This window comes from Ceratotherium simum, chromosome 10 (assembly GCF_057802395.1).
Source record: "Ceratotherium simum simum isolate JZ-2026a chromosome 10, ASM5780239v1, whole genome shotgun sequence".
NCBI classification, from domain to species: Eukaryota; Metazoa; Chordata; class Mammalia; order Perissodactyla; family Rhinocerotidae; genus Ceratotherium; species Ceratotherium simum.
Window position 1 is genome coordinate 13,412,182 of NC_141909.1, and position 15,131 is coordinate 13,427,312.

At 47.0% G+C, this 15,131-nt stretch overlaps 1 protein-coding gene across 3 annotated transcripts in view; it reads left to right on the forward strand.

Moving 5' to 3' along the window:
• The window catches only part of STK24 (serine/threonine kinase 24), a 116,435-nt gene that overhangs the window by 96,810 nt on the left and 4,494 nt on the right, over positions 1 to 15,131 (forward strand). The window contains exons 6-10 of one of the 3 annotated variants that reach the window (XM_087435905.1): positions 4,752 to 4,937; positions 6,987 to 7,132; positions 9,122 to 9,251; positions 10,293 to 10,361; positions 13,475 to 13,611. In XM_087435905.1, the coding sequence (XP_087292031.1) occupies positions 4,752 to 4,937; positions 6,987 to 7,132; positions 9,122 to 9,251; positions 10,293 to 10,361; positions 13,475 to 13,611 (668 nt within the window). The remainder of the gene's footprint in view (positions 1 to 4,751; positions 4,938 to 6,986; positions 7,133 to 9,121; positions 9,252 to 10,292; positions 10,362 to 13,474; positions 13,612 to 15,131) is intronic. The other 2 variants (XM_087435906.1, XM_087435907.1) reach the window with 2 other exon arrangements.

The following is a 15,131-nucleotide window of genomic DNA, read 5'->3' on the forward strand; positions in this document are numbered from 1 at the left end:
CTGGGGAAGGCTTCACAGACATGGGGCTTTTTAGCCTCTCAAAGGTGAGGGAAGGACGTTCAGACCAAGTCCAGTGTGAAAGAAGAGACATTTGTATTTGGATCGTAGACTGGTGAAGAGTGTGGTAGGAGATGAGGCCAGAGAACTGACTTGCCTGTTAACTGAAACGACATCCATGTCGCTGAGAGGCTGGTGCCAGTATTCTCTTATAAATAACTTTTCCCTTTTTTGGCCTCGGAAGCAATATGTACTCTTTAATCTGGAAAACACAGGAGGAAAAAAAAGGATGGAAAACATCTGCAGACCCACCACTCAAGCACAAGCTAAGTGATTTTGGTGTCCAGTCATCTCTGAAATAACTGTCTGCTGTCTAACCATGGTGGAAAATGGAGATGGGTGATGCGTTGACGGAAAAAAGTAAAATTGGTAAAGATGAGTGACAACACGGCAGTATCAGCCCGTCTGTTGTTGGAATCTGTGCAGGTAGCCTGGCCACTGCAGCGTGTGACTGGGCCTCCCCGTCCGCAGGCCGAGCCCACTGGCCTCCCCTGGTCCCTCTGCAGCATCAGGAATTACCCACAGTCCTGGCCATGAATAGTGAGCCCTGGAGGTGGGGGAAGGATGTGAGTGGGAAAAGCATCCAGCTTGGAGACTAACAGGCTTTATTTTAGCACACGGTAATGGTTGGGCCCTTTCAGATCAACCGTGTATTGCTAGTTAGAGCTTGTAAACAATTTTTCTATCTCTAGGTGCTGCTTACGAATGTGTGCCTAAATAGTGCATCTAATTAAGTAAATAGTTTATATGAAGTCCATTTTGAACTATGTTTTGATTAGTTATAACTGTGATTTGGGATTCTCCATGGTTTTTTCCCTCTCTTGCTCTTGATTATAGAGAGTTGACTGTGGTTCCTTCTAGAACATACTCTATCCATAAATTTTTTATGCCACTTAAATTATATTGTATCTGCAGATTTGTAGCCAGCTTACTTTTACTTAATTAACATGGTATTGCAGGGATTTAGAATGTTGTCTATTGGTAGCACTTGACTTCCACTCCCCCACTCCCATTGAGAAAAGTCCTTGATCACCAGGAACGAGTAATCCTGTGTTGTCACTTAGGAGCATGTTACCTAGAACTGTCCACAGAGGAAAAAACCTGTTCACAAATAAGTGTCTGCAGTTCAAAGCACCTGCCTCTAATAACTTTTGACTTGGGCTCATGTTGAAAACCACTGTTTGTTTTCTCTTAATATCTGATTTCATGTCTTTCCCAAATGGCAGTAAAACAGATCTCTTCTGATACCTAAGTTTTAATTGCTTTGGAAAAGGACTGCCCTTTCCCCCCCAAAACTTTTATTTTAAAACCCAGACACATGTTCTAAATCTGATGCCATTTTTCCTAGATATAATAGTAGACCAACTCAGTTATATTTGTGATTCTCTATCAATGTCATTGTTGTTGGATACATGATACTTCAGTAGGTTAATGTGCCATAACAACTAAATCATTCTGCTAAGGGTTAGTGTAAGTAATGCTGCTATTGAATATTTTTGGCAGCATATACCATTTTCTAAATCTAAAATATATTTATTTAGGCTAGATTCCTAGAAGGGGAATTAAATGATTTTAACCAGTTTGGATATTTTTATGGCTTTTGATACATAATGCCAAATTGCTTGCCATTTATTCAAGTGCCAATCAAGGTTTCCACATTAGTCAGCGAGATGTTAGATGTCTGGAGAGGGAGCCTGTGGGCAGGAAGACACTTAGGAGCCCCCTACTGAAGTCCTGGGGGGAGAGGGTAGCTCTAAACTAAGCCAGGGCAGGAGGGACAGAGAGGGACCCCGGGATCTGAGAGGTCGAGAGCGACACACCTGGCACCTGGTTGATTTAGAGGGATCCAGAGAGGAGTTCCAAGGAGCTGTGGTGACACTCGGGCTCCTGGCTTGGCAGCCTGGGAGGGTGGTGCACATTTTTCTTGACGAGGCTCTATTGGTGCCCCCCCAGGGGAAGCAGGTGAGTGATGCCTGTGCCTCTTTTCTGAAGAGATGTGTTACGGGAGCACTGGGAAGGCTGTTTCCTCAGTCGACTTTAGTTGGGGCATCCTGGCATATGGAAGCAGGTGCCAGGTCCTTGAAGTCTTGGGGCCTGTCTGCTTATTTTCTGGCCCGGAGCCTGATAGCAAGCCCTCGGACCTCTGAAGGAGATGAGGGCAAGCACATCCCGTGACAGACTGCCAGCAGACACCATCGTCGGCCTGGGCCTTCTAGTTAAGGAGTGTGTTTAAGTGGTTATGGGATGCTGGGGGTCTGGAGGTGCATTCATCAGAGGTATCTGGACAAAGGCCCTATATCTGTACAGCCGGGAGGCAGATTGGTGCTGAGCAGCAGGCTTTGCAAACAGCAGCAATTCTAGTGAGATCCAAGAGAGCTGGAGTAGGCATATACATGTAGAATCATACAAACTTTAGAAAGGGGCTTGTTGTGTAAAGAGCCGCTACCACATGAGGGTTGAGCATTCGGTCATCTTTGCCTCCTCTGTTCTTGTAACTCGCCCTCCCTCCTTGCACACTTACCCATGTCCTCCTGCACAGTTACAGATGCACACTGCTGGCACACTCCGTTGCACCCATCTTCCTCCTCCTGGCGGGGGGGACTCTGGAATAAGTCACATTGTGCTGATTTTTAAAATAATACACATGTAAAATAAAGCAGAGTCCAAGTTGTAGAGGGAAGGGAAATAGGAACATTACTCCTGATACTGGTTCTTCTAGACTGATCCCTTTATTACAAATTTAGTACAAAGAATTTAGAACAAGGCTTGCTGACAGTTATTCCCACCTTCACTGGAAACAGAAGCAAATAGAATACATGGTAGGCATCGACCCCCCGGACTGCTGGGCTGGGGGAGATTGTGGTGAGGACGTCTGGTATTCACTAGGGTTTCAGGAACATGGCAGATGAGTCCTCTCCAGGTTGTTAAAGGTTGAAAAATGTCTAGGTCCTATGGTGACCTAAATGGCGTTTCAGCCTTTTCATTTCCTTGCTGTAGCGTGAGTGTGAGAGATTTGTTAGGTTCTGACGTCATTGCCTGGAATTAAGATGGGTTTGCAGTGCACAGGGACAAGAGCAGGGTAGTTGTTCGCCGTCCCCTCTTCTCTGCTGGCCTGTGTGGTCCTGCTGCTTTTTCAGCCTCTGTTTTCCTGGGGATTGGCATCGGCGGCTGGGAGAGCCTCGTTAACCAGAGTTCCTCCAGACTGCCTGCTCTTGTCACTTACGTCACACGGTCACGGAATTCGTTCATCCACCTAACTGGCCGGCCGAGGCCACAGGCACCTGCTGGGCAGGAGAGGGATCAGGAGCTGGACACCAGGTGCCCCCTGACTCCTGCCAACAGCAAATCTAGCCAAGCCTCTAGATTTAATTAACCTGTCATTTCCAGGAAACACAAGAGCTAGAACACATTAAGTGACACCAAGGAGAAGCCAGACAAACCCAGAATTTGGGGCCTGTTTCTTCCTCAAGTCAGTGGCACTGGGGAGATTGGGGAGTGGAAGTTCTGGATTAAAAGAGCCTTAGGCGACCTAACAGTTAGTTGAAACATATGGGCCTTGTTTGGATCCTGATTCAAATAAACCAACCATGAAAAGACTTTTTTGGATAGTTGAGGAAATTTAATTATTACATGATAGTAAGGAATTATTGTTAATTTTAGGTGTTGATATATAGTAAAAAGTCCTTATATTGGCAAACTGAAGTACTCAGGGAAAAATGTCATGATGTCTGTGATTTACTTAAAAATGTACTATGGCAAAAAATAGACAAAGCTTGTATGGCAAATTGTTAATAATAATTAAATTCACGTGATAGGTAGGGCCGGCCCCCATGGCCTAGTGGTTAAGTTCGGTGCACTCCCGTTCGGCGCCCTGGGTTCGGACATGGACCTTCGCCACTTGTCAGTGGCCATGCTGTGGTGGCGACCCACGTAGAAAATAGAGGAAGATTGGCACAGATGTTAGCTCAGGGTGAATCTTTTTCAAGCAAAAAGAGGAAGATTGGCATCAGGTGTTAGCTCATGGAGAATCTTCCTCAGCAAAGAAAAAAAAAATTCATGTAATGGGTCGATGGGGGTGCATTATATTAATATTCTCCACTTCTATGTATATTCGAACATTTTCATAAAAGTTCTGGGAGCTATTTAAGGCAGCTCGCACAGCCACCCTGTTGTTGTTCCCATTTTACAGAGGAAGGAACAAGGCTCACAGCTTAGGTCTTTTGTCTGATGTCACAACACTTGGATTGTAGGCTGGCATTTAAACCTGTTTCTGAGACCAGGGAGCCTGCTCTCGACCTCACAGCTGTGCTTAGTTCTAATCTAAGCTTTGCTTGGTGGGGTGACTTGCAAACACGCCTCCACTTGCCAAATCACCTCTAGTTACCTATCCTGTTGACTCCAGGGACTTAAATGAACGCTGAGCAGCTTATCCCTCCAACAGTAGGTGGACAAGGAGTAATTGTCACAGCCGTCTTCAGGAGAGAGGTGGAAGATGTTTTGTATAGTAAATTTTCTCCTCTTCTGTGTTGCCTATTTTGAAATTATAACGAAGGCTTATCTTTTCTATTTTCAGTTAAAAATAATCATCTTTTTCAGAACCTTAGAAGTACATTGAGATGTATTTTTTTCCTAAGAGGTATATTTATTTGAATTTATTCCTGCTGGGTGTTTCTAAAGATGCTTTGTTGTTGCAGGCAGACATCTGGTCGCTGGGCATAACAGCTATAGAACTTGCAAAAGGGGAGCCACCTCATTCGGAGCTGCATCCCATGAAGGTTTTATTCCTCATTCCAAAGAACAACCCCCCAACGCTGGAAGGAAACTACAGCAAACCCCTCAAGGAGTTTGTGGAGGCCTGTTTGAATAAGGAACCAAGCTTTGTGAGTTTCACAAGATCAGGATGGGCATCTCTTCATGTGTGGCCTGGCTTGGTCTAGATACATCTCATTGGAATTTCTTTAATCACTATTGTCAGCTGTCTTCATGATCTAGTTTATTTTTCTTTTTCTAAATGGGTATGATTGATTTCTTTGAATTGCAAATATATTTTTATTGTTATTTTTTCTTTTAAGGATCAAAAATCTTATTTTCTTTCAGATTTTCTAGCATCTCATACCTCATTGAGCTTGGAGACTATTCTCCTTAATATTATATGTGGAATCATAAATTTTTAATGTTTGTAGTGGAAGGTCAGGCTATGCTGTTTTTAGTAATCACCAAGTCTGGCCTGAAAAATAATGGCTAAATATATCTTTAAAGTCAATGTTTGCAGTTTCTTCTTGGCATGTGTTAGGAAAGAAAAGGCAAATTAAATATGAATGAACTACCCACCTTGCTTTTCTCCCCTCTTCCCTCTCACTTTCCTTGTGTTTAATTGACATGGGCAGAGCCGTGGAGCAGTAACAACTACATAGCGTTAGCCTGATTTTCTCTCTGAATTAGGACATTTCTTTGGAAAGTATCTGTGTATTTTGGTGTGTGGATAGCACCATATGTCCTTGTTTTGTTTCTGAGTTTTCCAGCAAGGTTAGCTGAAGGCCAAGCTGAAATCCCCTTTTTATGAACTCTTATCTAAACATGGGTGATTAGTTTTACAAGAGCACCATGGCTTTCTGATATGATTCCAGCTTTGGGAAAGGAATTAAATGGGAACGCAGCATTTTCCAAGAACCTGGAAGGGATGCAGCCTGAGGTCACCAGGTCAGCGTTTTATTAATGCGTCAGGCATCAGGCATCGGGCGGTGTGGGGCAGCTGTTCTGCGTGTCCACAAGGCTCTGAGCGGTGTGTCGTGTTGCTGGTTCCTAGCCTCAGTGCACCCGCACCCAAGAAGACACACCTACCTAGATGTGTGCACATCTTCCCATTGAAAATGTATTCTCCTCTCGGCTTACTGGCCCAGTGCACACATTTCCACCCGTACCTTGACCTGAAATGCACCGAGGGGAAGGATGAGAAGCTGGGACTAAGCACTTCTGAGATACGTGGAGTTTCACAAGCGCGTGGACAGGGAGTGAGGAACACCTGAGGGGGCCAGGTGTTTCCCAGGTGGAATTTGAGGACCATGCCTGGCTCTTGTTAGTAAAGCTTTAGTAATTGAGAGTAAGTGGAAACTTAGTCTAACTCGCGTGGTTTGTTTGTTCCTGCTGTCTGCTCCAATTTGGGCTATATGCAGTTTCCTTGGGAAGCATGCGCCCTGTAATGCGGTTTGCCACCCTCAAGGGCAAAGCAGTTGGCCAAGTGCAAAGCATGCTGTCTGGCTGTGGCCATGCTGAGCCCGGGGCCTGGATGAAGTCCTCACCCCACTCACAAAGAAAGGGGCAGACCTGGGAAACCAGCATTTCTACACTGGGGAAGCTGATGACCGAGAGAACTCAGGAGCTCTCAGCATGCAAGAAAAGGGTATCTCCTGGCTCCTTTCTGGTTTCTTCTAGATGGATCCAAATTAACATTTATCTTCTTCTTTTGGGGGGTAGAACCAAACATTAATATAGAAAGTTAACAAGGTAACATAGAACATATGTTTTCTCTCTTGCCAGCATTTGTAATAAAATGTTTTATAAAAACTAGGAGGTATAATCTAGATCTCTTGAATGATCTCTGTGAAAATTCTCTGCAACGTTTTCTGTGCAAATGCATTTTTGGGAGAAGTTCTCTTGCTTTCATTGGATGGTTCCCTGCAGAATGTTAAGGACCCCACTGGATAGTAAATGCCATGTCCACACTACACCGAGTGCCCCCCACAGGTGCTACATGACTATTTGAATAAGTCTTAGGGAAAAAAACTTCAAAGTAGAACTTGATTTTTACACATTAGTGTGGTTGTTTGACATTTGGAGGCAGAAGTCTGACCTTCAGGGTAGAATAAAGTAGAAGGTAGGGAACTTCATCTCATGCTTTTTCTGGTTTTGTTTGTTGGTTTGTTCCCCAGAGACCCACTGCTAAGGAGTTACTGAAGCACAAGTTTATAATACGCAACGCAAAGAAAACATCCTACTTGACGGAGCTCATCGACAGGTACAAGAGATGGAAGGCCGAACAGAGCCATGAAGACTCCAGCTCCGAAGACTCAGACACGTGAGTCAGCTCTGCCTGAGTCACGCAGGGCAGGTGTGAGCCGGGAGGGGTGTGAGCCAGCCGGGTTGTGTCTGTGAGCCAGGGTGTGTGTCTGAGCCGTGTGGTGTGCGTGACATGGGCCTGTTCTCATCTCTTGTTAGGGGTGGGTTGGGGTTTCTTTTTTTTAAAGATAATCCAGGTTGATGGTGATTCTTGAATTAGTTTGGCTCTGTTTGGGAGTCTTTTAGCCTCTTTTTTGTTGCCATTGGAGTTTCTCTGAGTTAGAACTGTACATCAAGAACTTGACCTGATTTCTTTCTCCATGATACTTCCTGCTCTTAAAATAGTGATCAGATGAAACTGCTTTAAATATCTTCTTAAAAAGAGATAAATATATGTTTTATCGATTCTGTCTTGTGTTCTGGTAGATGCTTGGCATTGTAAAAGCTCTTACTAAAAGCTGGTGTCACGTTAAGCATCTAGGAGTTCCATTAGTTAAAGAGACCAGTTAATTTAGGTCTAGATGCCATTTCAGTACACAGTGGTCAGGAAAGCTGGCTCTGGCTCTGACGTGAAGGGAGAAAGGAAGCATTAGGAAGTGTCGTGATGGGAAGTCCCCTAAATCCATAGTCCCTCTTCTGTTCTCCTTCACACCTTGGCTGGAAGTTCAAGTTGACCCACAGCCCGGATGTACATGCCGGGCCAGTGGAATCAGAATTGCTGGGGATGAGACCCAAAGTGGTTTTTCAGGGTCCCCAGGTGATGCCGTTGTAAAGCCAAGAGTGAGAGCCACTGACTGGGAAGTGGTTGAGGTCATGGCGTTGAGAGATTAGGGTGGTAGCAGTGGAGATGAAAAGATGAACAGGGAGTCCAGACGTGGCCATGGATTTGGGTAAAGGATGTGGAGACAATCCAGATTTCAGCAGGGTGGCGGGTGCCATTGAGATGACAGCAGTGGAGAAGAAGCTGGTCCAGGGAGGCCAGGGCTGTACCCTCTAGAAGCTGAGTTTGATGTGAGACACGTTCGAGTTGCTGACTGGACGTGTCCAGTCGGAGGATCTGTCCAGTTTAGTGACATCGTGGTTTGGAGTTCAGGCAGGATGTCTAGGCAGATGGTAAGGATTTAGACTCACTGCTCTGTAAATGCTCGTTGGCACCACGAGAACAGATGGTGTTGCTCAGAGCATATCTGCAGAGTGAGAAGGGCCGGAGGCCTAGGACCAAATCCCAGCATAAAGGACAACCTGTGAATGAGACAGTAGGAGGAGAGCCAGTGCAGTGCGGACCCAGGAGTCCAGAGAGTCTAGAGGAGGAGGGGCGTGCTTAGCAGGATCATTTGCTGCTGAGGCTCCAGGCAGGATGAGGACTCAGCAGTAACTCCCTTGTCTAGTGGTGTGCAGAGGATTGGTGGCTTTGGACATAGCAGATGGAGGGACAAGGTGGGCTTTGGAGTGAGTGGAAGTAAGAAATGGAGTTGGAGAGTGCAGGTGACACATCCAAGAAACGTGGCAGAGACTAGCACTAGTTCACACTGCTAGAAGGGAGGTTGCGTTGAGTGAGCAAAAGGAGTGTCTGTTTAAATGTTGGTAGGAAGGAGCCTAAGGGGGGAGAAGATGAAGTCCAGGAGAGAGGGGCTGTCAGTGGACTGGAGAGTTGTTCTACAGGAGAAGGGGCGCCTCTTCACAGCTGAGGAGGCGGGAGGGATGAGTGTGACGCAGCTGGCACTGTGGGAAGTTACAGGAACCACATTCTGATGGTCTCTCTCTGTGAGATAGGAGGCAGGGTTGTCTTCTGAAAACCCAGGAGAGGCTGCAGGCGGGTGTGATGGGTGGGAGTGGAGAGGATTGGGAGTGGGTGTGGCGTGTGGGGGTGAGACAGGGCAGGCACGGGTAGCTGGGCGGCGTCGAGTGCTCAGTGGAGTTGGAGAGTGTAGATGGAGGGGCTGCCAGTGGGTCTCCCCGCAGAGCCAGCGTGCTCACTCACAGAGGTCACCTGGATTTCTGTGTTAAGGGAAACGGACACGGACGGCCAAGCATCCGGAGGCAGCGACTCTGGGGGCTGGAACTTCCCGGACTCAGAGAAGAATTCCCTGAGTCTTGAGAATGGAACTCTTCAGCCATCGGATTTAGAAAGAGATAAGGTACATTTGCTCGTGCTAGAGTGACTAACGTTTGTCATCTGTCGGGGCATTTTGGAGTCACTTTTGTGTGAAGCCTGCTGCTTTAGTGGCCTAGGTGGTCCCTCTTGGCAGCCTGTTTTGGAATTTTGCTGTCAGTGAATTGGCAGATAAAAGATTTTGTTCTGTCTGATTACGCAGAGATTGAGACCTGAGAATCTGGACTCGGGTCTATTCTAGTGCTGATTTCTGCTCTCTGGAGCCCTGCTGTCCTGCTGTGGAGTCGGCATTTCCCGACACTGGGACATATAGTGGGAGTTGGGTGGGGGGTGAATGAGGTTTCACATATGAAATGACGTTCTAGCTCTCTTGAGGAGACTGTGTGTTTTGCATATTGGGGTTACACATAGAAGGTACCAGAATTTTGTGATTAAGTTTTATTTATGGATTGTAAAAACAAATGTATTACTTGTGCTACTTATATAAAACTTTTTTGATTAATTGGTTTCATGCCTGTTTAAGTTTACAAAAAGCTATATTTTCAGGAATTTTTTAAAGCACAGTGGTGTAGTTTCTCTCAGGCAGTGTGGACCAGTGGCTGTCCCCTGGTGATCCTGCAGTCCCCCTTGAAAAGCGGATGGGAGTCATTATGTGTTCAGATAGAGGTTGCAAAAGTAGAGACTAAGCCACTGTTCCACAACAGCCACTTGCAATAAATAGCCAGCATCAGTCTGCTTTCCATTTCCAGGTCTCGTTAGTCAAGTCCTCTACATAGAGAGCACAGTGGTGCCATTCAGCATCGCCTGCGTCCACACCGAGTGCCACGTCCTGGCCCTCGGGTGCCTTCCCCTGTGGGATCTGGTCACTGTGGTTTGCCCACCTGCATGGGTTGTGCGCGTCCCTGCAAGTGAAACTAGAGTCTAGTGAAAGACAGGGAGACCGTCCTCCTCAGACGTTACAGTGAACAGGGAAGACGTCAGACTTTGATGGTCATATCTGCAGTTTACTGAATTGTTGGAAATGTGCATGTTCAGTATTTCTGATTACCTTCTTTTCTTCCCCCAGAAGAAAGACATCCCAAAGAGGCCTTTCTCTCAGTGTTTATCTACAATTATTTTTCCTCTCTTTGCAGAGGTAAGATATCCAGTTGACTTTTGGGGGGAGATGGGGGGATGGGATGGGGGCAGGCCCTCCTGTGACAGTGTTGCAGGAGGATTTGGGAGGTTAGAATAAGCCAGCACAAGCAGGCGGAGAGCCTGCTCCGTGAGGCCGGCTGGAGTCGGGCACTGCCTTCCTGGGCACCGTCCAGCCCCTCCTGGGAAACGTCACTGTGTCGCTGCCTTGAGTGTATAGACGGGGTATCAGTGACTGGCCTGAGTCACTTTGTCACCATGGTGATTTTTAGCTTCAGTTGTGCTGCTTTCTACAAAATCAATTTGGATGCATCCTCCTCTCTTTGCCACAGACAAATTTATAGCAATGTAAAAAGTGGATTTCTTTTTAAAGGAGACATTGGATTCCCTGGCATCCTCATGTTTCTCATTGAGCCCCCAGATTAACCTTAATCCTTACTCGTATCCAGAGAGGTCACTTACCCAGCAGGGCTGCTGGTTTCCTGTGTGCCTGGCCCATTTCAGTTCCTCGTTCTGTGACTGACTGCATCTGTGTGCCAGCTCCTGCTCGTTCTCAGGGGAGCCCTCCCTGCCTCCTGTGCACGTCTGTGTGCATATTGCATTTTGAGATATTTTCAAGAATGGATTTTATGAGAATGAAGATTATTCGTCATCTAGTTAGTAGCTGATTTGAAAATAAGTTGGAAATACCCTGTCTCTCATTTTCTTATGCCCCCTTCCTGGTGCAGGCTACCTTTAAGATAATTTAGAATGAGTCACACCAGTACCTTCAGTTAGTGTGGTGATTCAGAGCTTTCCAGGGAGGCTGTATCAGGAGATCCTCATACTTGAGGTGGATGGTCTAGGGTGGGAAGGAAGTGTCACGCACACAGGCTCATTCCTGCCTTCCACTGGCCTGAACCTAGCTCGCACAATGCCTTCACCTTGGCAGTGCCCAGGGTGTTCCCGACCACCCTAAGTCCTGCTCCCTCTTCCCAGCTCCCATCCCTTTCCTGGCCCAGCTTCTGCCCTCATGAGTTTGCCTAAGGGCCCTGGCTTCCAACCTGGCAAATCGGGGCCCAGCTGGAGGGGCCCTGGCCTGAGCCAGAAGTGCCAGTTGAAACCACTGAACACACTGGTTTCAGATGGAAAACCAAACAGCACAGGGCAGGTAGAGGCCCCTCTGTGTCGCTTTCTGGCTCCAGCCATGGCCCATTTTTTGACTGCCCTTGCTCATTCTAGGATGTCCATAAGATCCCATTTTGCTTTATTAGGTTGTTTGGGAGATTGGTCCTTCTGGTGTCTAGATGCTCCTTTGTTTTCCTGCAACCTTGCATTGACACTTCCCTAGGATCAATCAGGCAGTTAGGGAAAATGGCACAGATTTTCTCAGTTGTCTGAAGCTGTTTATTTTTATTTATTTATTTTTTTTAAAGATTTTATTTATTTATTTTTTCCCCCCAAAGCCCCAGTAGATAGTTGTGTGTCACAGCTGCACATCCTTCTAGTTGCTGTATGTGGGACGCGGCCTCAGCATGGCCAGAGAAGCAGCACGTCGGTGTGAGCCCGGGATCCGAACCTGGGTCGCCAGCAGTGGAGCGCGCTCACTTAACCACCAAGCCACGGGGCCGGCCCTGAAGCTGTTTATTTTTTATTGGGTACATGAAGAAGCTATTCTGAAGTCATTATGCAGAATTAATAAATTAATCCTAAATGTAATAATTTGATTTTTTTCAGCTAACCTAGAGGTGAACTCACAGGCATCTTTTCCTGTATGTTTGTATTATTAATATTTGACAACCTGTGTTCAGTGTGCATCATTTTATGTAATAGTCATAAAGGTCAGTACTTAAGGATCATTGTGCCTATGTCTACAGATGAGGACATTCCCTGACATCACTCTGTGTGCCCAGATGGCTCACTCAGGTCGGGGTTGATTGATAGAGCCCGTCCAGCAACAGCCTGTGGGCAGAGGATCTTTCCCGTGGGTTCAAGGGGCGGAGTGGGCAGTGGAAGAAGGTGGTTGTAGGACAGGGCAGGGAGGCAGAGTGGTGGGTTGCAGGCTACTCACCCAGCACTTATAAGTACTGTTGTCCTTAGTTGTTGTATGATTGGGAGGCCTAGATGGACACAAGCAGCTGTCTCCAGGTCGGCTGTGTTGCAGTCTGTGACGAGAAGGGACATAGGGAACAAACTCTGGGAAGTGCCGAGCAGACGCCCTCAGCACCCACCGGCCCCCCCAACGGCGGGCCTTTCCGGGTCTCCTGTATGTCCTTTTAGAGGGAGAAGGGAGAAGCCCTTGTTTTTAGAAGGAAACTGGTGCTGGGAATGACAGCCTAGGTTCACAACAGCTTGAAAAGCCAAAGCTAAATATTTTGTGAACTGTTTCTTAAAGATGAAATCGGGGAGGGGGCTGCTGAAGCGAGTTGGTGCCTGTTAACTCCACGCCGCCCTCTGGAGCCTGTTCTGAGAGGCTGTCAGTCCTGCGCGCTGCTGCATCTTGACCTGAGCGCTCTCCTTGCACAGTGCACGTTTTGGTCACATCCCAGAAAGAGACTTAGAGTTGACCTTAAACTGAGGGAGGTGCCTAAAGACACTGTTAAGATTTCTCGTGGGAGCAGAGGTGCCAAGATGGACATTGCAGATTCCCAGAATTTAGGGCTGCCACCTATTTACATGAAATAGAATGCTTTGACAGCACTCTGGACCAAAGAGGCAGTTTGCTGGAGTCTTAAGAACCAACCCATTAAGATTAGGAGCTAATCTTTAGATGGCCCACACTGCAGCTTCCGTGTGGAGAGCAGAGCTGAGTGATTTTGAAATTGCTTTTCTGAGATAAGATTAAAGTTGAAATGGGAAAAGAAAACAGGGCAGACGTTGTGATCAGAGTCTGAAAAGATGCACAGACAACTAGTATCTCTGTTCTTTCCTAGTGAAGGTGGTGACTTAAGTCTAACTGATGCCCTTTCTATACATAGTGTTCTCAGCGTTCAAAAAGCTGTCACCGAAAGGAATTGGAAGTCACCCAGCAGCTGAGCTGAAGCTGCTTCTGGGACTTGGGTGGCTGCAGCAGTTATGGTCCACAGAAGTAGATGCTCATTGGTTCCTGTGCTGTTCACGTTTGTGTGGTTTCAGTTGAAGGAGAAGAGCCAGGCGTGCGGAGGTAACATGGGGTCCATAGAAGAACTGCGGGGGGCCATCTACCTGGCGGAAGAGGCGTGCCCTGGGATCTCGGACACCATGGTAGCCCAGCTCGTGCAGCGGCTCCAGAGGTAACTGCCGTCAGTGCCCCCAAGTCAGGGTCACTGCTTTCAGGGAGAAGAGCCCCATGAAGGCCACGCCGTGTTTGCCCTGTGGCTTCCTAAGGCTGGGTGTGGGAACAACTTCAGGTGGACTGCTTGTCAGTCTGTCAGTTGGATGCTCTCTCTATTCCTGGTCTGTCCTTGTTAGCTTCCAGGCCACAGGGAGGAAGCAGAATCAAGTTAGAGAAGACTTTTGTTCTGAATTATATAGATCAATATGAATGAATAATTGAATGCTATGAATCTGGAAACTACTGGGAAGGACCACAGAGCTTTGTGCGGTTGTAGCATTTGCCACATAAATACAGAATGACTTCAAGATATCTGTCTGTTCTTAATGATGCAGCCTAATTATCAGCCAGAGAAGTATAGTCCTTGGCCAGATGTTTGTAACTCTCTGTTTGGCTTTATGCTTTCAAGTCGTGTCCAGAAATGCCCAAAGTTTGGGCTCGGAGAGTTCATTGGGAATGGATGCAGGCGTGGTCTGTGCCTTGGGGGGCTGTGCCCTGTACCAGTTCCCAACGCTGCCTTGTGCCCAGAAGCCTTGTCGTGATGGTTGTAACGGCGCTCCGTCTGCACCAGCCTGAGGGTGCTTCCTGTCACTCCCTCCCTGTCCCCCTCCTTTAGTTGCAGACACAAGGTGACCTGTACCAACACCGTGCAATTGAAAGACGATATGAGCCACACATAGAATTTTACATTTTCTAGTAGCCACATTAAAAAAAGGTAAAAAAGGAACAAGTGAAATTAGTTCTAATAGTATATTATTTTTTAACCCACTGCATCCAAAATATTACCATTTCAACTTGTAATCAGTATAAACAATTCTCAGTAAGGTATTTCACGTTCATTTTAGTACTAAGTCTTTGCAACCTTGTGTGTGAACAGTTACCACCAGCACCTCTCAGCGTGCACTCGCCACACCTCAGGTGCTCGGGAGCCCCTTGCGGCGAGTGTTCACCACATATAACGCGGGTATAATGACCCACTGTCGACAGCGTGGTTAAATTTTACGTTCCAGTGACGCTTTAGGGGTACTAGGTCAGTCTTCTCGTCTCCAGACTATTCTCTCGTTTTTCTTGCCTTTGTGACGTGTGAACGCTCTCTCCTCCTCGGCCATCAGATGAGCCTGCTCCTGGGGTCCTTACCTGGTCCCCACAGGCCTTGGCTGGTGCCACCTGTTTGCTCCTTTCTGCTCCCCAAGCTCTTCCTGTGTGTCCGCACCCAGATGCTGCCAAACAACAGTGGCCGTTGCTAATGCTTGCTACCCGTTTCCTCCCAAATGCGTTACTTCAGTGGATCACCTCAGCAGACATGAGAGCCGACTTTTGTCTAAAGCATTTTCAAAGGCTTCCTCTGTGTTAGTTTGAATGAACTTGTGGATCCTCCTGTGTGGCATCAACTCCTCGTTGATGGAGGCATCATGTTTCCCGTGAAGGAGGCATTTATGTTTCTTGAAAGTGAGTCTTATGGGGCCGGCCCTGTGGCTT